At 45.6% G+C, this 21,542-nt stretch overlaps 3 protein-coding genes across 5 annotated transcripts; all 3 read left to right on the forward strand.

Annotated features, from left to right (window-relative positions):
* The first annotated feature begins 1 nt into the window (after position 1).
* sdhaf1 (succinate dehydrogenase complex assembly factor 1) lies at positions 2 to 2,070 on the forward strand. 2 transcript variants are annotated; one of them, XM_006809680.3, is made up of 2 exons: positions 2 to 142; positions 1,468 to 2,070. In XM_006809680.3, the coding sequence occupies exon 2, from the start codon at positions 1,623 to 1,625 to the stop codon at positions 1,869 to 1,871; it is 249 nt and encodes an 82-aa protein (XP_006809743.1). In that variant the 5' UTR covers positions 2 to 142; positions 1,468 to 1,622; the 3' UTR covers positions 1,872 to 2,070. The 2 variants fall into 2 exon arrangements, with proteins under 2 accessions (XP_006809743.1, XP_087705695.1); XM_087849569.1 differs by lacking the exon at positions 2 to 142 and adding an exon at positions 167 to 234.
* Positions 2,071 to 3,689: 1,619 nt separating this feature from the next.
* Positions 3,690 to 5,681, forward strand: LOC148100403 (uncharacterized). The gene is made up of 3 exons (XM_087848802.1): positions 3,690 to 3,957; positions 4,626 to 4,757; positions 4,842 to 5,681. Exons 1-3 carry the CDS (start codon positions 3,901 to 3,903, stop codon positions 4,980 to 4,982), a joined length of 330 nt encoding a protein of 109 aa, XP_087704928.1. The 5' UTR covers positions 3,690 to 3,900; the 3' UTR covers positions 4,983 to 5,681.
* Positions 5,682 to 6,884: 1,203 nt separating this feature from the next.
* Positions 6,885 to 18,820, forward strand: ercc6l (excision repair cross-complementation group 6-like). Of its 2 annotated transcripts, XR_015719877.1 has the most exons (4): positions 6,885 to 7,061; positions 9,297 to 9,341; positions 14,125 to 17,915; positions 18,049 to 18,820. XR_015719877.1 is itself a non-coding variant. In XM_087849570.1 (3 exons), exons 1-3 carry the CDS (start codon positions 7,006 to 7,008, stop codon positions 17,759 to 17,761), a joined length of 3,738 nt encoding a protein of 1,245 aa, XP_087705696.1. In that variant the 5' UTR covers positions 6,885 to 7,005; the 3' UTR covers positions 17,762 to 18,820. The 2 variants fall into 2 exon arrangements, 1 of the variants encoding a protein (XP_087705696.1); XM_087849570.1 differs by having other exon boundaries at positions 14,125 to 18,820.
* Positions 18,821 to 21,542: the final 2,722 nt, after the last annotated feature.

A 21,542-nucleotide genomic window follows, 5' to 3' on the forward strand; every position in this document is an offset into this window, starting at 1 on the left:
TTGTCCCGGTCGTTGCGACTCAGGCCGGTGTTATAACGCAGTAAGGTCACAGAGAGCCGGGAGACGTACCTGTGACGGTGGATAGGACAAACAGGTGAAGCAGCGGAGCCGGTCCGAACCGGTCTGAGCGGAACTCCGTCAGGTAAACAGGAAGTTGAACTGATCGCTCTCGCTGATCAATCCTCTGAGGTCCAGCAGTCGGCTGTGGGTTACTTTCATAAGCCATCGCTGCTGGTAATACTGCGTGTAGTACTATAATATAAGTAATGCTGATACTACTGTATGTGTTACTGTAAAAACTGTTACTCAGGAGGGTCAAAGGATCCAGTCAGAATCCAAAGATCAATTATTTATGTTATTTTAGCTGAAATGTGTTTTAGTGAGACAGACACACCTAAACGCTGTTGTTGTTATAACGTGTGAGCTCAGTTATCACAGAAAACAATCAGTGATGAGAAAATCAGGAGAGGCGGTAAAAAAGGACGGAGGAAGAATCTTTACTGAAATAAAAACGTGCTTTTACGTGCAGGTGGACACCTGCGTGAACAGTCGGGGCTCGCGTGCACGTTAAGTAAGTGAGTAAGTAAAATTTTATTTATATAGCACATTTCTAGATAAAAGATCACAAAGTGCTTTACAAGGTAAAAACAAAAACAAAAACAGTCAAAAGTTAACAAAATGCAATTTTAAAAAGATGTGTTTTTAGCTGTTTTTTAAAAGTAATCACTGAGTCTGCAGATCTTAAGTTCTGAGGAAGAGAGATCCACAGTCTGGCGGCCACAGTAGCAAAAGCTCTATCACCCTTGGTTTTCAGTCTTGTATACTGAATAACAAGTAGGCCCTGATCACAAGACCTCAGGGACCTACTAGGGGCATAGGGCTGTAAAAGTTCGATGATGTACGCTGGTGCTTGTTCTTGAAGAGCTTTAAATGTCAGAACCAGAATCTTAAAATGGACTCTGATTCAACGGGGAGCCAGTGCAGCTGTATAAGCAACGGTGTTACATGAGAGTATTCATGCTTGTGCGGGAATATGAAACACATGAGGTAAAGATCAGACCACATTAATGGAAGCAGAGAGAGACAAACACGTGTTCCTTCATCAGAACTCCGGTGAATGCATTCGGAATAAAAACAAGCAGGTAAAAGGAGACATTTGTTATATTCAGTCGGGCTCAGGGGGAACTGTGCTGCTGTTGACCGAAGTCCGAGGAGGAGAGGAGGAGAGGAGGAAGGCATGCTAGGAGGCAGACAGAGAGAACATGAGATAAAGAAGGATTATTTTGAACTTTGATTGATGCAAAGCTGTTCTTGCAGGATAGAAATATGGAGCTGCAGGTGAGCAGACGCCTTCTGTTGTGTCTTCAAGGTGTCAGTTTTCTCCTGTGAGAGAATAAAATCAGCGACCGTGATGAATCTTCCTGAACACTGTTTTGTTGTTCGGTTCTCTTTGTGTTCTTCCTGCAGGCAAACGTCTTCTTTAAGACCCTGAATGAGGAGAAACAGGTGAAGCTGAGCCTCGTGGTGTGTTCAGAGTGGGCGTGTGAGGGAGTGCAGCTGCAGACACGCCGCTGTTGGAGCGTCATGTGTGCATAGCTGCTCTCTGATTGGACTCTTGTCTGATGTTGCGGCACAGTAAGCTGCAGAAGCAGGTCCTCGCTCTGTACCGGCAGTTCCTGCGAGCCGGGCAGGACAAACCGGGCTTCCTCCCCCGAATCCGCGACGAGTTCAGAGAGAACTCCCGCATCAAGAAGACGGACGTGATGCACATTGAGTATTTATACCGACGGGGCCAGCGGCAGCTGGAGCAGCTGAGGGACGTCAACACCAAACAGCTGGGCTCCTTCTCCAAACCCAAAGAGCGCGGCTGAAACCGCGTGACCTCCGAAAGACGCCGGCACCGTCAAACTGCTGCGATCGAGCTCAGGAGACGGGCTGTGAAGGTCGCAGCAGGATACAAGCTGCAGTGAAACAAATGTTGACAGTAATGAATTTTCTCTGATGTCTGTAACAATAAAATGTGTCTGTGAGGCTTCGTGTCTCCCTCTGGAATATCATTCATGTTGTTTTCATGCGTCTGCACTGCATTCTGGGTAAATGAAGAGTGATGTGACTGGTTTTTTTCAGGCATTACAAAGAAAATTAAAAAGTTTGTTTGTTTGTTTCCATGGCAACTGAAACGAGGGAAATCACGTGTTTTCGTTTTTACACAGAAAATTGTTTAAAGGAGCTTAAACGGAGTCAGAGCAGGAGTGGGTTTAACAAATCTGTTGATTTTAGTTTGAATGAAGTGAAATCGATTCATTAGAATCGATTTTTAAATATAAATGTATTTTGCCAGAAACTCCAGAATCTCAGGTTAAAGCTCAAAACGATTTCAGCAAACAGTAAATGAGAGCAGAAACATGTAAACACGGAGTGTGGATCGTTCACACCGTCAGGGCTGAAGAACGAAAGCTCAGAGATTCTGATGCTGCAGCTTTTCTCTCTCCAACCAAAATTCACTGAACCTGCAGCAAACGAAGGTCCAAACGACGCTTCACACTTCAAACATCGTCATGAACTCGCTCTGACTTTGGCTTTCACTTCCTGCACAGCTCTCTCTCTCAGTGTCCCAGTTTACCATCAAATCTCTGTTTTCTGCATTATTCTCTGCTTATTACGCAGCAGTGCTGCTGTGTTCAGGCTGTCGGCCTCTGACAACAACGCCTCATTTCTGCCGTTCAAACCGAAGAAATGTAAACTTTTACAAATGACTGCTCAGCTGTGTCTGTAATCAAACCTCTGTAACTTTGCTCTGCTTCAGCAGCATCAGGTCATGTTCACATGTTGATTCATGGTTTTCTTCTGTTTGGGATCGACTGCAGTATTTTTTTAAGGTTAACTGTAGACTTGGATGTCTTGAGACCACTTTTACGTGGTCTCGGTCTTGTCTCGGTCTCGCCGTCTCAGATCGACATAGTGGTCAGGAGATCTGGAGTCAACAGTTTCCATGACACACAACGTAGCGTTCGATAATGTGTCATTTCAAAAGCATCAGCTCTAAGAGCTGTGCTTACACAGCGCTTTGTTGTGAATCAGACTCGACTCCCATTGAGCGAGAGCCGCTCCTCACTTAACTTCCTTTGGCTGCTCAGCTCTCACACAGTGGCTCAGGTGTGCTCCAATCCCTCCATACTGTGGCCAATCACGTGCGAGGATATAGGATAATATCATTGTGTGAAAAACAGAGCGTGAGAGTCACGTGGAGCGTGTCTCTGTCCTCTCAGTGAGTGAGTGAGACCGTGGACAGCGGTGAGGAGGGCTGTGCATCGCAAAAACACATAATATGCCGACAACCGTAAACGAAGCAGCAGTTTAAAGACGTTTTTGTCTCGGTCTTGACTACAAGTCTAGTTATCTGCTATAAAAAGCCAGGCCAGGAAAATCTGCTTCATGATTTCCTGTTTTATCCTCAGTTCCTCTGACACAAAGGCCTCTGCTGTGATGCTCACACCTCTGATGAACTTTGTTTTACACATAGATATAAAAAATATGGAGATGAACTGATAACTGATCAGAATTAGAATATTTCTGACCGTCTGAGTCAAAACGGAATTGAATCGACTTTAGAAATGGAAACCGATGCAGCGCTCAGTCGGAGCTCTGCAGCAAACACGCGGAGACGCAGCGGCGCTATGGAGCCGCCAAGCTGCTTCTGAAGCGACGAAGAAGAAGTGATGCAAACAGGAAGTGGGGCATGTACGTCCACAAAAGCTGTCGTGTCGAATTTGTGGATAAATATGAAATTCAGCGAAAGCTGCTGAACACAGAGGAACTGCTGAAGTTTGCTTTAGTTTAATCTCGGGACCTTTTTCTTCGTTTGGGGATTTTTCGCTGTTTTTGGGCCGTTTTCCGGTCATGTCCGGGTCAGCGAACCACACAGGAGAGATGAGCACCGCGCAGTTATTCCAGCAGGTAAATCCGTTTAATCTGATGTGAAACAAATGAAATGTAAACTTTTATCACAGCGTGTGTCACAGTAAATTAAACGTGGCTGGAAAGGTCCGATCAAAACGACCAAAAAGACTTTTAATAAGAACAGAGACAACAACAGGGTCCCTAACAGGGTCACAGGAACATCAAACTATCAGCAGAGTCAAATTAAAATCTAACTCAGCTGAAAGGAAAACAGCCACAAATACTCCTGAAGACACACCTACACCTGCAGCCCTGCAGGTGTATTCAGGTGTTATCCTGTCCCTCTTCCTTTCCCACAGGCAGCAGGTACACGCTTTAGGTCTGTCTGTCTGTCAGCAGCTCTTTTATACCCACAGTTAAACCTGACGTCACTTCCTGATCCACAGTCCAGGCCTCAGCCTCTGTACACCCACGTGTTTTTCATCCAGTTCGTTTATAAGTTCAGTCCCTGCTCCTGATTGGCTGCTGAGGCTCACCTGCACAGAGGGAGGCTGTCTTTCTCCATCAGCTCTGTCGTTGGTCTAGTTTGTGAGTTTACGGGAGAATAAAGAGCCCCAGCTTGTTTCTGTTCATCTGTTTCACCTTTTGTGTTCATAAAAACACCTGTGGCATGTCTGCTGGGTTTACAGACAAAATCTGATTGGTTCTCATCGTGTTTCCTGTAGGTGGCGCTGATGCGATGGTTGAACTCTCAGACTGAGGAGGACCGGAGGATCTTGGCGGCGGTGACAGGCATCCAGGTCGGCAGAGAGCTGCTGAATCGGATCACCGGCCAGGACAAAGTTGACGCCTACAAGGTACAGCGGGGGCGCCGATCACATCCGCCACTCTGCTCGCGTGTCATTTCCTCATGATGATGTCGTTCTGTTCCGTGTCCTCAGCGAGACTGCGTCCTGAGCATCGCACAGTTCCTGCGACAGAACCCGCGAGCCTCGCAGGCGCAGATCAACGCAGAGGTGGAGAAGAACGTCCTGCTGTTCGCCACTCGAGTCAAAGCTCTGGAGACGGCGCCGATTCTCTGAGTTATTCTGTGAACGCTCCACATTCCCCCGAGCGTGCTCGCTTCGTGCTTCAAACCTTTGTTAGTTTGTGTTCTGCATGTGTCGTCTGCTGAGGCCATGCTGAGTTCAACGACAGCTGCAGGATTAGTTTCCACATGAAAACAAATCTGTTTCCCCCGTGACTCTTCACAATAAAAGCTCCAGCTAATTCCGAGCCTTCTGTGTTCGGTTTTGTTTACAGAACAATAAGTCCCACACTTATTCAGATGTTCAGATTTTTATTTGTTGCACACAAAGTTCTGATTGAGATTTTTGTTCATGAGTTTCAAACGTTTAGAAATCTGGAAATTTTACATTCTGCAATCAGAGTCATGTAATCAATATCCTTAGTCTCCTTATTTTCTCATTATATTGTTTTATGTTCTTTAATCATGAAGGTTTGTAGAGCAAGGCCACTTTTGACTCACAAACTAAGTGCTCAGACGGACTGAAAACAGGAAGTTTTAGTGCACGGGCATATTAATAGATAAGACACAGAAAAGAGGAACTTTGCCATATCAGCAATGTTTGAAACTGTGACGTGTAAAGTACAGAAATCAAACCTTTATGAGGCACAGTTTATGATTCTAATGTTAGAGATCCTGCAACTGGCGTTTTGGGCTGTGCAGGGGTCTCTCTCTTCTGGATGATTATTGAATAAAAGAAATATAAATGTTTTAACACACTATGAGTCGGTTTTCTCTGTTCTGTCACGGGGACGAAAGAATCGGGGTTAATAAGCGTTTACTCATCGACCGTCTTTTACTGCCGAGGTTCTTTATTTATGAGCCTTTCTGCAGAACGGGCTGATTTTAAAATCCTGGTTGGAGTAAAATGTCCTGGGCTGCTTCCAGACCACAGACTGTATAAAAAGGATGGAAGTCACCCACTTTGAAGACGTGTTACACGCTGAAGGAAGACGAGGTTCATCCAGGTGCATGTGGAGGTTTATTGCACTGAAACACAGCAAAACAGTTCTGTTTTACTGACGGCTGCCATTACAATAAGTGGCCTGCGTTACTTTTGTGAGGGATTATTTTGCCAGTCACCCGTTTGTCTGAGCCGCCACTGCCACCTACTGGCCAAACTAAATATCGCCCTAACATCACATCAGGTGGGAGCAAATGAGCTTTTCGCTCTGTGCTATGATGCAAACTAGATGGGGGGGGGGGGGGGCACGATCTCATAAGGAACACATCTGAGACTTGTTGAGACCTCTTTTCAGACTAATATTTACAAAATAAACTCTGTATTTCATTCATTAAGACCTGAAAGTGCTGACTGAGGTCACAGAGGGAGCTGAATGCTGCTTTCCTTATGGGAATCTTTTAAGTGATAAGATGAGTCGCCCCCTGCTGGCCATTAGAAAGTATCCAGGTTTAAGCTTCACTTTCATCTTTAACAGTTACAAGAGTCTAAGACATTTTTATTTTTAGCTGTTTTACATCAAAAACTCAAAAAGCTCAAAATAAACAAAACCTGCTTTTAAGTCCTGAGAACATCAAACCAGAGAGCGACACCTCAGGACAGAGAGGAGGGAAACACTGTCAGCTAAACTTCAACCTGTCCAGTCCGGAAGCGTCAACCATGTCACCTGCGCATGTGTTTGTGGTGGGAATTATTATTCAGTAATTGAGGGTAGACACTGGATGAAATACGGCGTTTTCCAAAGCTCGAATTTCGGTGATATTCCCAGGAAAACCTCAAACTCTGAACTCACTGCTGCGAATGTAAACGTTTTCCTGCTGTTCATTGGCTGAACGTTTACTGGGGTCCCGCCTTATAGCACTCAACACCGCTTCTCCGATTGGATAACGTAGTCGTCATGTCCCCAAAGCGTCATCTCTGATTCGCTGTGACAAATCGGCGGGGGATGATCCTCGAGTTTAAACATAGAAACAGGCAGCGGCTCCTCGGAGAGTTCGGAGTTTAGTTTGAGGACAAATAATCGTTAAAGTCGCGCCTTCGAGCAGTTTGTAGGCGGAGGTACAGCTGTAACGGCGGGATGGACGGGGCCAACGGTACCGGGGAGGTTTGGCAGATTTCGGAGAAGCTGGAGAAGTAAGTAAAGCTCGAATCGTTAGCGAGCGGCTAACAGGCTGTGCCGTGTGAGGTCCCGTTCAGGGTCAGAAACACCAAACATGCCAGCGGGATAAAACTCACGCTCGGTGTTTACGTTACTGGGCTCAGATATTTGGGTGGAAACTGTCCGAGACTCCGTCAGTCTTGATGCTGTTGAACAACAAAATGTTTAAAAATGTGGCGAGTTTACCTGGTGATTGTCTCATGCGCGACGCGATCGCGGAAACAAGTAACACCACGCCGATGTTGTTCACGGGACAGCAAGAGTCAACGATCGGGAGACTCTTGTTGTCGTTATCGTTTTATTTCTCCGGTTTCAGCGCTTTTGCTTCACAACTACAGCGAGCAGTTTACTTTGTGCACTAACATGGACTCGAGTCAACCAGCGCCACCTCTGGCCAAGTGCCACAGCCGCCAGATCAGCCTGTGACACACATCTGCACCACGTTTGGATTAGTTTCATGCAAATCTGTACCTTTGTGTCTGTTTGTGCGTCATGCAAATAAACCTTTGAAAAGAATGAAGTGATATCATATATTCATTATTGGCCCACATTTGTACAATATTCCAAATTATATACACAAAGTCATAGAAATCACCTGTTCATCAGGATTTTAATCTTCTCTTTTGCCATAACAATGAAATACGCCTTGGACAAATATGACATATCAATATTTCATCAGTGTTGTCACATCACATCCTGTAAGCATCGTCTGTCTGTGTCTTTTCTCTGGAAATTAATTTTTCCACCCAATATAGGCGATCCATCAACATGGCTGGAGTAGTTATATACAGTCTGTATAAGTGTGGTTAATCTAATGAACATTTGTCACTGTGTGACATCAGCAGTCACACAGTGATTAGTAATAAACAGCCAGTGAGAGTGAGTGGATATAAAGTCAGTGACTCAGGTGTGGCGATTGGTTTGTCATCTGTTTTTGTGTCTGTAGACGTAGAAATCTTTTGTTTTAAATCTTAGTTAGGAAGATTCCTGTTTGAAAACAAGCACTTTGTGTGAGAAATGCAAGAAGTACATCTGCAGAAAGCACAAAGTTACATTCTGTCCATCATGTGGACAAAACTGAAAATGTTGGGCATTGAAAAACTGAGAACGTTTCACTAGTGAAATATTAGTGTCATATATTTGTTCAAGACGTTTTTCTTATGGGCAAAAATATTAAAATCATGATGAACAGGGGTGGTTATGTGACTTTGTGTATATAATTTGGAATTTTGTACAAATGTAGGCCAATAAGGAATATATGATATCATTTCATTCTTGTCAAAGGTTTATTTGCATGACGCACAGACAGAGACAACTGAAAGTACAAATGTGCATGAAACTAATTCAAACGTGGTGCAGATGTGTGTCACAGGCTGATCTGGCTGAGCTGTGGCACTTGGCCAGAGGTGGCGCTGGTTAACTCGAGTCCATGTTAGTGCACAAAGTAAACTGCTCGCTGTAGTTGTGAAGCAAAAACGCTGAAACCGGAGAAATAAAACGATAACGACGACAAGAGTCTCCCGATCGTTGACTCTTGCTGTCCTGTGAACAACATCGGCGTGTGTTACTTGTTTTCTGTTTTCGCGATCACGCCGCGCATGACGATATCACCAGGTAAACTCGCCACATTTTTAAACATTGTGTTGTTCAACAGCATCGAGACTGACGGAGTGTGTTTGAGATAACCTCACAAGTGTCACAGATGACACATTTGGCGTTTTTTTTTTTTGTTTTTTTTTGTTTTTTTGCTGGTTTGTCGGTAGCAGCTCCTGAAACACCAGACTGCCAAACATCTGTTCGACCAACGCCAGTTGATCTGGAACACCAGCTGTTCACACCTGCAGGTAAAAGCCCGCAGGTGTGAACATAGGACTGAAACTGGAATCAGAACACTTTATCAGTCCCTAAGGAAACGATGTGGGTCACAGTTGCTCCAACAGACGAAACTATTTAAGCAGATTTATGGATGTTTTTTATTCCTGGAGCGGCTTCAGGTGTTCTTCAGGTGAGGGTGAATATCAGGTCCTGTGGACTCTCAGGCGAGATATGTGGGTGTGTGATCTCTGAACTGCTGCATGATTTCGGTCTGACACTCGGTACCTGTAGTGGGAGGTGGTGTTACACTCAGAAAACTCCAGAACAGTGAAGCTTCATTGTTTGTGGTGCTTATTTATCAGTTTGTTTGATTTTCACTCCGACTTTCTCTGCAGGTCTTTGTCCATCGACACAGAAGACGAAATGGAAACTTACCACAGGTAACACACACACACACACACACACACACACACACACACACACACACACACACACCACTAATCTAATGCAATGACCCGTCACATCATTTGTGGCTGTAAGTGGAGGATTTTCTTTGTCCTGAGTCTGAGATCAGTAACGGTTCAGGTGAGTCGCTGCTCTGCGAAACCCTGAAGTAAACCGAAGCCGCGTTCTTTTACTGTTAATGTGTGATGATCAGATTTGGGCTGCTACGATTAGACGACTGTCAAAATTGTCGCCGACTAATTTAATAGTCGATGCTTTGTTTGAAGCTTAAGATCCTGAAAGACGCAGGAATAAGTAGTAGGATTTAAGAGTGTAATAACGGACTGAAACAGAAGATGGCAGCACTGCATGTACAAGGATGCCAGCTGCCATTAAACCCCGAAGAAGAAGAAGAAGCAATCTCCGGTATCGTAGCTGTGTCAAAGGCTGTGTCCAAATTCAGGGTCTGCATGCTTTAAGTACGCGCACTACGTGTACTACGTACGGTGCGTACTATAAGTACGAGAAGTGCGGAAGTGAGAGGCTTGTGAAATGGGACGGCCTAGCCTTCGTCGCGGCAAAATTATCCACACCCACCACCGCGCTATGAATTGTGGGACCACGAAGCGTGCACCGGACCACGCTTGATATTTGGGGAAATCGACGGCGCATTTGAAGAACACTTCGAATTGGGACAGCCGTCGTCGCGTGGCGGTGACGTAATCATACTTAAAATGCGTACTTCAAGCGTGCAGACCCTGAATTGGGACACAGCCCAAATTCATGGGCTGAATCCTCCTGAGGACACATTTGAAGGCCGATTACGTCACAGCGACACGCCGAAGGCTGTCCAAATTCATACTTCATGCTACTAAGTTTTAAAATTACTCTTACTAATCTTTCTGGGTCACAAAATAAACGTTTAACATATTTTCAGGCGAGAATGTAGCTGTGTAAACCTCAAATATCTGCTCAGTTTATCAAGACACCACATATTTTCAAAAGCGCTCCGACGTTTTCGGAGATGTCTGTTAGCCACTAGCTCGATAGCTAGCTGAGAGCTTGAGGGTCACTGAAGCCGCAAAGAACGTCACAACTCCCGGCACATCATGTTCAGATCATCGCGGACTTTAGTTACTCAGGTTAAACATGATATATAAGTCACTTAGATAACTTAAAAATGTTATTGTTTGGCTTTTTTTAGTATTTTATTTGTTCCTGAGTAAATCGGTTTGGCTGAGATTAAAGTTATAGTTTTTACACAGCTGAATAAACGTCAAGCAGACAGCTGATTATCAGAAGTGTGAGATGCTCGAGAATTTACTCCGGTGTCCTGTTATATTTTAGATAGCAAGGAGTTTATTAAACTTCACCGAAACAATCTGCAAATTTCATTAAAATTTAATAAACTATCATCTTGTCTTTATTTTTAGTTAGCACATACCTTAAACACTTAAAGCTGTAAGCTAATGATAGTTATATAAGAGCAGATGCTGCTGGTGCAAGAAGCTGTAGTTTTATGTCCAATGGATGATGATCTGATTAGTCGACTAATAAAATAATCGTCTGTGGCAGCCCTAGTTCAGATCTTCATGAGTCACTGACATTAAAAGCCTGTTTGTCACAAGCACAGAGGCTGACAGGACGTCAGTGTTTGAGTGACGATGGGATCATAAATATCCTGGATCTGTTTTCCACACGTCGCAGTTTACTGAAGCATTTTAAGCTGCATTAATTCATCCATTAAATATTTGATTCTGTGCTAATATCACAATTTAGACGTTAGTTAAAAACACATTTTATTTAACTTATTATTACAGCGTGTGGCTGATCTGAGGTCAGTTTTTTCTTTTTAAGACTGTTCTGTTGTGTAGACGAAGATCCCGTGCCGTCGCACCAATCAGCTTACACACACACAATACGGTAATATTATGTTGAAGCACAGCACGCATCACTCCGAGGCTCCGCCTACGATGCCGTAATGCTCCCACAATCCATCAAGCGGTGCGGCTTCGTAGCTCAACAAAGACGTACTGAAACATTTGACAGATTTTCGAGCGCCGTGCACATAAAATCGGTTTGGTAATATTCTATATTACCCATATTCTATCGCGATATTTCATTTTCTTATAATGGCCTAACATTATAAGAAAATGCTATGCCCCAGCACATCTTTGTTTGTTTCGGTTCTGTGCTCCAACAGCACTGAAATCTTTATCTAAGAATCAGACATGAGAAACCTTTTAAAGACTAACTGTGCTTTTCTGTAGCTCCGCTCGAGTCTTTCTGCTCAGCTTTCAGAGGAGCTGCAGTTCCTGCTTTAGTGCTGTCTCTTGTAGTTGCGGCCTTTGACCAGCAGGTGTCAGGCTTCCCGTTGATCATGATGAACCCAGCACTCTAACTGTTGATAGTCGTGGGCGCTGACTGTAAGTGCCGTCAGGACTGAGCAGAGGTTCCTGGCAAGCGTGACTGTGAGCCGCAGTGATCTCAGTGTTGGCGGGCAGAGGGCGGTTAAAGGTGATTTCCACAAACTCACTTTCTGATCTCAGGACGTAGGTGACCCTGTGGCTCCATGGGCGGGTGCAAACACGAAAGCACAAAGCCTTTTAAAGGTTTTTATGTAGCAAACACGGGAAGCTTCCAGTGTCAGTAACCGTTAACCAGCCTGGGTTACTGGGACGGCTGCTCGAAGGTGTCGTGTTATCTCAACCAGGCCCGAGCAGTTAGTCAGATTTTAATGTTAGATGATTAGTTTCTTTACATTAATGATGATTAACATGAAATTATTCTTGTACTACTTTTGCATCTCAGAACTGTTTTTGCTGTTGTACAGTTGCTTGCAAGACCACAAAGGTGTGACAGCAAAGAAACCAAAATACAAGAAAGAAGAAAAACAACACGAGGACATTATGTGCACTATATACACGACGTTTGGGTTAGAGATGGACGATCCGATATTCCGTATCGGTGTCGGTCCGATACTGACCTAAATTACTGGATCGGATATCGGCGAGAAATAAAAAATGTAATCCGATCCATTAAATATCAAAAAAGCACCTCACAGAACTTGCGACACGGCAAAACTCGGCTCATAACCGTAGCAGTCGGAGCAGTGTGGTCACGTGATAGAGCGGCTGTGGCGCGAGACCTGTCGCCGGTCTGGTTGAGCATTTGTAGCGTCGCTAACAACCCGACATTTCATCTCCGAGGAAGTTTCCCCAGAGAGAAGTGAAGCAAGTGTGTAAGTTCATCTCTGAATGTTTGTAAAGCGTTCCCGCGTTAAGCTTAACAACCGATATATGGAGCGACTGCCTCCTCTTGCTGCTACTTCAATCATGAAACTGTTTCTTGTTTGTTTTTGGCCCTGATGACGAGACCTGATGCTTTCAGTAAAGCTGTTATTTATGTAACTACAGTTCTGTGAATTGTTAGTAACCACATGAGATCCATCAGCTCTGGTCTTCAGGGGTTTCCATCCTGATGTTTCCTGTTCCATCCCCCACTAATTATTTACTCACAAAAGTGAAATACTGACACACACACCCAGCGGTGACTGCGTGATGCATTTTGGCAGACCTGTCCTGTTTTGCCCTCAGGTGAACGGTTTACCTGCACTCAAAGACGATCATTAGCGAATCATTACTGTCTGTGACGGTCCTCGGTCATCCAGGTCATCGTAGTCCAAGGAGTTTGGAAAGAAAAGGCATTACTTAGAGCTGGGAGATATGAGATTTTTTCATATCACGATATGTTTTTTTCATTTCAGGCGATAACGATATATATCACGATATAAGCCAAATAACTATATTTGTAAGATTTAAATGTGCCGTTGCTCACAAGTAAAATGTGAAATAATCAGCAGCTTGTTTTGATTTAAATATTTATTTCCCATAATAAGTTCAACAGGGTAGATGTACTTAAGGAACATGAGACTGTTTCAGATAAATAAAGGCAAATATTGCAAACGACACAAAAGGCAGCCGCTAAAGCGTTTAAGTTTCAAAACAGAACAAACAAGACTACTAAATTGTCAATTCCACTTAGAAACAAAATATTAATTCTAAAAATAAATCTTAGTTTGTTTTACAGAAGAACTTTTGTCAATATCAAATAAACTGAGAACTAAAAGGAAATTCTCGATCTCTCCTTGTTGTATAGCTGAGCTTTTCAAACAGTTTAACAGTTACTTTAGTCGACAAAAGCCGAACGACGAATTAGCGCTTCCAGTCAGAGACTGAGCATGCACCGCTTTATTGTATTTCCAGACTTGCTTTCGGCACATTTACAGTGCACGCTACTCTGTTTTTGTCAGACTTGAAATAGCAGAAATACCTTCACACTACAGAGCTTCTGTGGCTCTTCCGTTCGACAATCTCTCCGGCGTTGGAACCATCATTGGTTTTCTCTTCGGTAACCTTCGGTCACACTCTCGGTTGATCTTTCTCTAGTCGGCGCACTCATTTCCTCCATTACCCGGGCGGCACGGCGGCTGGCTGCTTCCCAAAACAAATACACATGTGCGGCTTGGCACTTGAGCTGTACGTAACAAGTCACGTGACGCTGCGGCTGTGATTGGTTCGGCTCTGCGCTACTTAATTTGGATTGGCTGTTCTTGTTTTTTTTGTTTGTTTGTTTTTTAAGAGGACGAGAGAGATGAGGTCTATCGCAATAGTTAACTTTTTCTATCGAGAAAAGGTTATTTCACAATACATATCGTTATCGTTCTATCGCCCAGCTCTAGCATTACTTACTAATGACGTTTGCTTTGCTTTCGTTCAGGTTCATTCAAGATGGCAAAGACGCTGCCCGACAGGGAGACCTGCACAAAGCGCTGGACTTCTTCAGACTGGCTTACAACATTCACCACAGTCACAAACTGGAAAACCGAATCAAAAAAATCGAAGAGCTCATCGCTGAGAATGACTTGGAGGAAGATGATGACGAGTTTGTTAATGTTAACAGCAGCGGTTTAATGCTTTTTAAAGAGCTGTATGACAAGCTGTACGACTACCAGAGGGATGGAGTGGCCTTCTTGTACAGTCTCTACAGAGATGGCCGGAAAGGCGGGATTTTAGCTGATGACATGGGACTAGGCAAAACCATCCAGGTGATATCATTCCTCTCTGGCATGTACGACAATGAGCTGGCTAAACACACGCTCCTGATCATGCCGACTTCCCTCATCACAAACTGGACCAAGGAGTTCTCCAAATGGACTCCGGGCATGAGGGTGAAGGAGTTTCACGGCATCAGCAAAGGAGAAAGGACCAGGAATCTGGAGAAGGTTCAGAGGAGGGGCGGCGTCATCATCACCACCTACACGATGCTCTTAAACAACTGGCAGCAGCTGTCCACCTACAATGGCAGAGAGTTCACATGGGACTACATGATCCTGGACGAGGCTCACAAGATAAAAAGCACAACCACCAAAACCGCCAAAAGTGCCTACGCCATACCGTCCAAGAACCGAGTCCTACTCACAGGAACTCCGGTCCAGAACAACCTGAGAGAAATGTGGGCTCTCTTCGACTTTGCCTGTCAGGGCACCCTCCTCGGCATGGCCAAAACATTCAAAGCGGAGTACGAGAACCCCATCACCCGGGCCCGGGAGAAGGACGCCACTCCAGGAGAAAAGGCGCTGGGATCCCGGATGTCAGAGAACCTGATGGCCATAATAAAACCGTATTTCCTGCGCAGGACCAAGTCCGAAGTACAGAAAAACAAAACAAACAGCACACGTAACAAGGAACACTTGGAGGACCATGTTCCAAACCTCGAAGCAGACTCTGGAGCGGTGATGCCCAAATTGACGAGAAAGAACGACCTGATCGTCTGGACTTACCTGAGTGCCGTTCAGGAGGACATCTACAGGCAGTTCATATCGCTGGACCACATCAGAGAGCTCCTGCTGACCACCCGATCGCCTCTGGCTGAGTTAAACATTCTGAAAAAGCTGTGCGACCACCCGAGGCTCCTCTCTGCTGCCGCCATCGCCAAGTTAGGCTTGGAGGAGAGTGCAGCTGAGTGCCAGGAGACCACAGAGGCCAACGATCACAGCATCATCAGCGTTCCTGATCACACCTTGATCTCAGAGTCTGGGAAGATGGTCTTTCTTTTCTCTCTCCTAGATCGGCTCAGACAGGAAGGCCACCGCACCCTCGTCTTCGCCCATTACAGGAAGGTGCTCGACATCATCGAGCGCATCCTGGGCAACAGAGGCTTCAAAGTGCTGCGGCTCGATGGAACCATCACTCAGATCACAGAGCGAGAGAGGCTCATCTCTCTGTTCCAGACTGACAAACGCTACTCCGTCTTCCTCCTCACCACCCAGGTCGGTGGAGTCGGCATCACCTTAACGGCAGCCGACAGGGTGGTCATCTACGACCCCAGCTGGAACCCTGCGACAGACGCCCAGGCCGTTGACAGGGCGTACCGCATAGGCCAGACTGAAAACGTCGTCATCTACAGGCTGATCACCTGCGGCACTGTGGAGGAGAAGATTTACCGCCGGCAGGTTTTCAAAGACTCTCTTATTAGGCAGAATACCGGGGACAAGAAGAACCCGTTTCGGTACTTCAGCAAACAGGAGTTGAAGGAGCTCTTCACCTTGGAGGACACGCAGTCCTCCTCTACACAGCTCCAGCTTCAGGCGCTGCACGCCAGGCACCGGCGCACCGACCCTGAGCTAGACAAACATATCGCACACCTCCACACCATGGAGATGTTTGGGATTTCTGACCATGACCTCATGTTTACGCTTGACATCAACCACGACGAGGTCCTCGAGAACCAAGAGGAGCATCATTACATCGAAGGGCGGGTCCAGAAGGCTCAGGAGCTCATGAAGGCGGAGTCTGAGCTGCAGATGCAGCTGGCAGAGAGCATGGCGTCCAGCACGGAGCCGGCATGGCTCCGATACCCAGCAGGCGACAGCAGCCGGGAGCGGTCCCGTGAGAAGAAACCACGTCCTTCATATCCGAAGCAGGACACGAGCCTGGCCCGGCCTCCAGCTGTGGTGGATTTGGAACAGACTGGAAAGGAGGCCACTCTGGAGAATCTCAGCAAGGGAGTGATTGATCTGACTGCAGAGGAGAGCACGGCCGAGGAGCAGATCGCAGCAGAGGTCGGCCACCGTAGCCTCGCTGAGCAGAACCTGGATTCTCCGAAACACCCGTCAGTGAAGCTGGAAAGGAGCTCGTTGGAGGCGGCAGATCCGATCGAGGTGTCTGTGGTGCTGATGGAGGCTGGTGACGTAGCTGACACCTCAGTCAGAGAAGCACTCGATGAATCTGCGAGTCTGTATGTTACAGCAGCCGATGAAGATGAGCAGAAGATGATGGGACATTTGACCCTGAAGTACGATGACTCCGAGATGGCGCTGGGGTCTCCTCACGTCACTCCTCCAGAGAACAGAAGACTTTCCGCCCTGCGCGTCTCCAGTTTGAGCCTCAGAGCCGACACGTCGTCCAGAATCGGCAGCGAGCTCGAGTCTCTGAACGGCAACTTCAACCTACAGCTGGAGGACAGCGGCGCCGATCACGACGAGGCGGTGGTGCAGGAGGAGGAGGAGCTGCAGGAGGAGCTGCTGTCTCAGCTGCAGCTGGAGGGAAGTTTCGACGTGGGTAAATCTCTTTGTGAGTGGCAGCAGAAAGAAGCGTCGAGGCACAGCGCGAGCAACGGCCACGCCGTCCGCCTCAATGAGTCACATGACTCAGTCGTGGGTATCAGGAAGAAAAAGGCTGCCGTGATTTATGACAGTGAAGAGGAGACGCAGGAGGAGGAGGATGGGCAGCTTGAGAACTCCTTCCAGGTTTCCGGAGCATCGACGCCAAAGTCGGCGTGCACTGGCACCACGCCGCTCCGTACTCGAAAGAGCATCGGTGGAAACACGTCCGTGGCTTCTCACCGCTCCTTCCTCCAATCCATCATTGAGGACACGGACAACCAGGACAGCCATGAAGATGATGGTGATGCTTCGGATGTCCATTCAGATGAGGCCGAAGAGGACATGATTGGTTTGGCTTCTGATGAGGTTGAGGAGGAGGAGCCCAGTGGAGAGACCGTAAACTCAGAGGAGGAAGTTGAAGAAGAGGAGATGGAGGAGGAATTTGAGGAGGAAGGAGACACTGAGGAATGTGGAGAAGGGAGCCTCCTGGAGGAAACGTCCACCGAGCCTGAGTTGGCATCAAACGAGGCGATGGATCAGTGCACCGCCGAGACGGGTGTAAAGGAGGTCGAGGACGAGAGCTACGACTCGCTGGTGCAGCGAGGGCGGGAGTGCTACAGCAAAGCGGAGCTGGACGAGGCCCTGGACTTCTTCCTCAGAGCCATCGACATCAAACCCGGAGATCCGGAAATTCAGCTCATGATCATCCAGCTGTACCGGCAGCTGAGTCAGGTGGCGAGGAGATCCTAACAGAAAAGGACGATCGGGGCGGCGAGGTCGAGCTCTGCCGGCCCGCCGCTTCACGCCAAAGCTGTAAATCTTTCAAACGTGTCTGGCGTGTTCGTCTTCTCCGTGAGATCGCGCTGAGTGTTTGAACTTCTTTCAGTGATGTAACTAGAATCAGGTGTGTCATCATCCACCACGAAACGACCAGTTTTCATCTGTGACCTGTACTTATTGTAAAATATTTTGAAATTAAGATTGTCAAATTAAAATTCATGTTTGTCTAATTTAAATTCATGTCTGTTATTTTTAAGGTAATGAACGGCCCCGCCCAAAACCCACCAAAATAAACTTCCTGTTTTATCCAATTGGGCCTCAGATCAGCTGAGCAGGAGCCTCATGCAGGTTTAGGATTCACAACAGGAAGCTACATCCATCTTTTATATACAGATTATAACTAAATCGTCCAATGGCCCATAAAAAACTTCACACAGCTGTGATCCAGCTGTGCAGAGACCAGAACATAAACTCAGCAGGAAGTGCTGAGGATACATCAGTGGGTCAGACCTGAGTTCAGGTCCCTCTGAAGCCTCTGACTCGGCTCTGAAACGTCCTCTCCTGAAACGCTTCAGTCAGTGCTGCAAACCTACGTTTACAAAGCAGAACTGACGAGACGCACACAGCGGCGAGAACGCGTTCCCACACTTCCTGTCCAATGAGGTCGCGAAGGTCAGAGTATTTGAGCAGAAACAAATCCAGAAAACATGAAACATCAGTGAGGTCATCAGTGTGAGGTCATAACAGCTCGTTTCCATGTTTCTGTGATCACCAGTGTGCAAATATTCAACATTCTTCTTCTTCTCAGTAGTTTAAGTTCACTGTTAGACCAAGAAGCTGAAGAATAATGAAGCTCATCATAAGATGTAAGATTCCAGTTATTCAATGTTTAACGTCAGTTTAATGTTCTGATTTCTCGCTGCTTTCAGATTTTGGGGTAAAAACATGAACTTGGTTTATTTTCTGGATAAATAAAAATAAAAGTTGAAACGTGTGTTTGACGGGTTTCTAAAATACTGTGATGTCATAAATGTAGAGGGGGGCAGGGTAACGGCACGAGTACACAACTATGATGAAGTATAAATACTGTCATTAAAGTACTAGGTTATTCCCAGCACGGGTCTGAGCAGGTTTGTTACTCTGATTGGTTGAAAACAAGTTCCACCTGCAGTCATGTGACACTTTTAAGTGGAGGTCACGTGATTCATTAAGTGTAAGCTGCTGCAGGAGATTCTGCCTCCATGCCTCTCCCAACACCACCTTCATCATCATCACCCTCCCTCTTCTGCACATGTGGACTCCAGCTCGCTGTCCTGTCACCTCCACACTGCCTGACTCTGAGCCGCTGTTGTGCCAAAAACTGACTTCCAGTTAAAATTACCCCTTTTCATAAAGTATCTTAATAACTCTGTTATTGTACTTTCATTATGACCAATCTCGTCTTTTTTCCCACTTTAAATGTTTTATTTGTTGCAATTTCTGACTTTGTTTATAACTGGATAAATAAAGGAGATATAAAAGTCACTGCCAAAAATGTAAAGTTGACATGTTTGACATATTATAGACCAACAAGTCATTTATAGCTGATGGCAGCAATCAGTTTTTGGCACAACACTGTATTCAAAGTCAGCGCCTCATTGGTCAGTTTACTCCCGGAAGCGTCAGCAGTAGCGGTGTTTGACACGGGCGGTTGCCCGCGGCGGCATCACGGGCATCGGCAAAAAAATAAAAAATAAAGTTGCTCGTACTCATGCTGCCCCGACATCAGCCAGCGCATATTGGGAATGTCACAGGCACCGATCGGTTTTCTATCGCCCATTTGCTGGGAGTAAGGGCGCTTCCGCTTGCGAGGTGCGTCTGCTGCTTGTGGCGCAGGGAGCAGAGGGCGGGGCGGCGGGGAGCAGCATCTAATAACCAACCAAAATAAAACAAAATAAAAACAAACCAACAAACACGAAAACACCAGACATCATGATACAGACTTATAATCTGCACCGATGTTTTTTCGAAATTCTGTACACGAAAAGTGAGCGCGAGAGCCCTCTGCGCATGCTCGCTGCTGAAGTCAAAGTAAACTTCTGAAGTTTAAAGCTTTTACACAAACTGAATACGTCACTGTAAGAATCTGCGCGTGCGCACTTTGACGGCATATTAGTTTTGTGACGTGACTGAAAGCGTCCATTGACCTCTGCGTGAGCTGCTTTGACTTCAAAATAAAAGCCTGGGCTGGCTTGTGCAGAGAGAAAAGTATCGTGCTGGACGTTATTTTAATTTACTTACTTGGGTCAGATAGCGAAGTGTCACCTTTATTCAAAGTACTCTGTGGAGTGAAGCAGCTCCTGTGATCATGAATTTGTATTTGCTGTGACTAAAACAGCATTAATTATGCTTTTACTTAGAAATAAATTATAGTATTTTCTAGACTAGCTGATTTTGTTCAAAATCCTGACATGAAAATATTACTTTATATAATCACCAATAAAAACTTTAGAATCGGCATCAGATCCTGGAGTTCACACTAGAGTAACAGACACAAAACAGAATGGAGTGATTTCAGCTCCACTGCTCAGAGTTTAGACTCAACACCTGTCAGGTGATCCTGGCGGGATCACAGGAAGCTGAAAAGGTCTTAAAGGGATCATCCTATAGGCTGTATCCCAATATAGGGTCTGCAGCCTTAAAGGCCGCATTTTAAGGCTGATTACGTCACAGCGACGCAACGAAGGCTGTCCCAATTCAAAGGCTGCTCGAAATCCGGCCCTCAAATGCGTCCTTCATTTCCCTGAATTTTAAGGACGTGGCGGTGTAGACTTCGTAGCCCAACATATCCCAGAATGCATAGCGCGGCGGTGGGTGTGGATAATTTTGCCGAAAAAAACGGCGGATGAGGGGCACAAGAAGACTTAGTAAACTAAGTACTGAATATTACGTCACTTATTTATGTGCAAATGTTTAATAACGAAGAACATTAAAACATTACTGTTGGCCACATGTCGGCAAAGTTATGTGACATTAGTGACGTTTGTACTAACTTGGTTTTAAAGCCTTTACTTTAAATATACGCCGTTCAATAGCTGAGCTTAATCAGAGAATGATCAAAGCTCATGTAGAAACAAACAAATGAACAAAAGATTTTCTCCTTCATTTCTGTCAAACAAAGCTGTATGAAACGTTTCCAGCTGTTAGTATCATGGTTGCTCGGTAACCTGGGCAGCGCAACGGAGGCTGGACCATCCCATTTCACAAGCCTCGCACTTCCGGCCTTAGCAGTCTTTAAGTACACGGCCCTTGAGGATCGTTGAGGCTGCGTACTTTAAGGCTGCAGACCCTGAATTGGGATACAGCCATAGTGTTTCATCAAACGTCCTATTACTGCAGTCTGTCCTTCCTGTTTACGCTCAGCTCAGAGTGTGTGGTACAGGTTGTAATTTTCATTGATGTGGATCAAACATCATACCTCTGCCTACAGGAATGAATCATCAAATCAAATGAAAATGCAAACAGAGACTGTGCCCTGACTGTATTCATTATCATCTACTAAAGTCTACTGATGTGACCTTTGACCTTACAGGAACTGACTTTTGTCCACTTCTGGTAATTTGTGTGAGGTCCACATCCAGTAATCAAATCAATGTTTTAAAATAATTTTCTAAATCTTTTTATATTCATTGATATTCGTGTTTACTGGAACATTATTAAGACGGACTTGCTTTTAATTTCATGATTTTAGTTTTGCTCCTCTCGAGATGAT

The sequence above is a fragment of the Neolamprologus brichardi genome, chromosome 12 (assembly GCF_056152115.1).
Source record: "Neolamprologus brichardi isolate AB-2024 chromosome 12, ASM5615211v1, whole genome shotgun sequence".
NCBI lineage: Eukaryota > Metazoa > Chordata > Actinopteri > Cichliformes > Cichlidae > Neolamprologus > Neolamprologus brichardi.

Bases quoted from the DNA above. Each gene is read 5' to 3' on its own strand.
- sdhaf1 (XM_006809680.3), top strand. From the start codon at position 1,623: ATGTTGCGGCACAGTAAGCTGCAGAAGCAGGTCCTCGCTCTGTACCGG.
- LOC148100403 (XM_087848802.1), top strand. From the start codon at position 3,901: ATGTCCGGGTCAGCGAACCACACAGGAGAGATGAGCACCGCGCAGTTA. The intron at 3,958-4,625 runs GTAAATCCGTTT...TGTTTCCTGTAG, and splicing joins CCGCGCAGTTATTCCAGCAG to GTGGCGCTGATGCGATGGTT. The intron at 4,758-4,841 runs GTACAGCGGGGG...CCGTGTCCTCAG, and splicing joins ACAAAGTTGACGCCTACAAG to CGAGACTGCGTCCTGAGCAT.
- ercc6l (XM_087849570.1), top strand. From the start codon at position 7,006: ATGGACGGGGCCAACGGTACCGGGGAGGTTTGGCAGATTTCGGAGAAG. The intron at 7,062-9,296 runs GTAAGTAAAGCT...CTTTCTCTGCAG, and splicing joins ATTTCGGAGAAGCTGGAGAA to GTCTTTGTCCATCGACACAG. The intron at 9,342-14,124 runs GTAACACACACA...GCTTTCGTTCAG, and splicing joins GAAATGGAAACTTACCACAG to GTTCATTCAAGATGGCAAAG.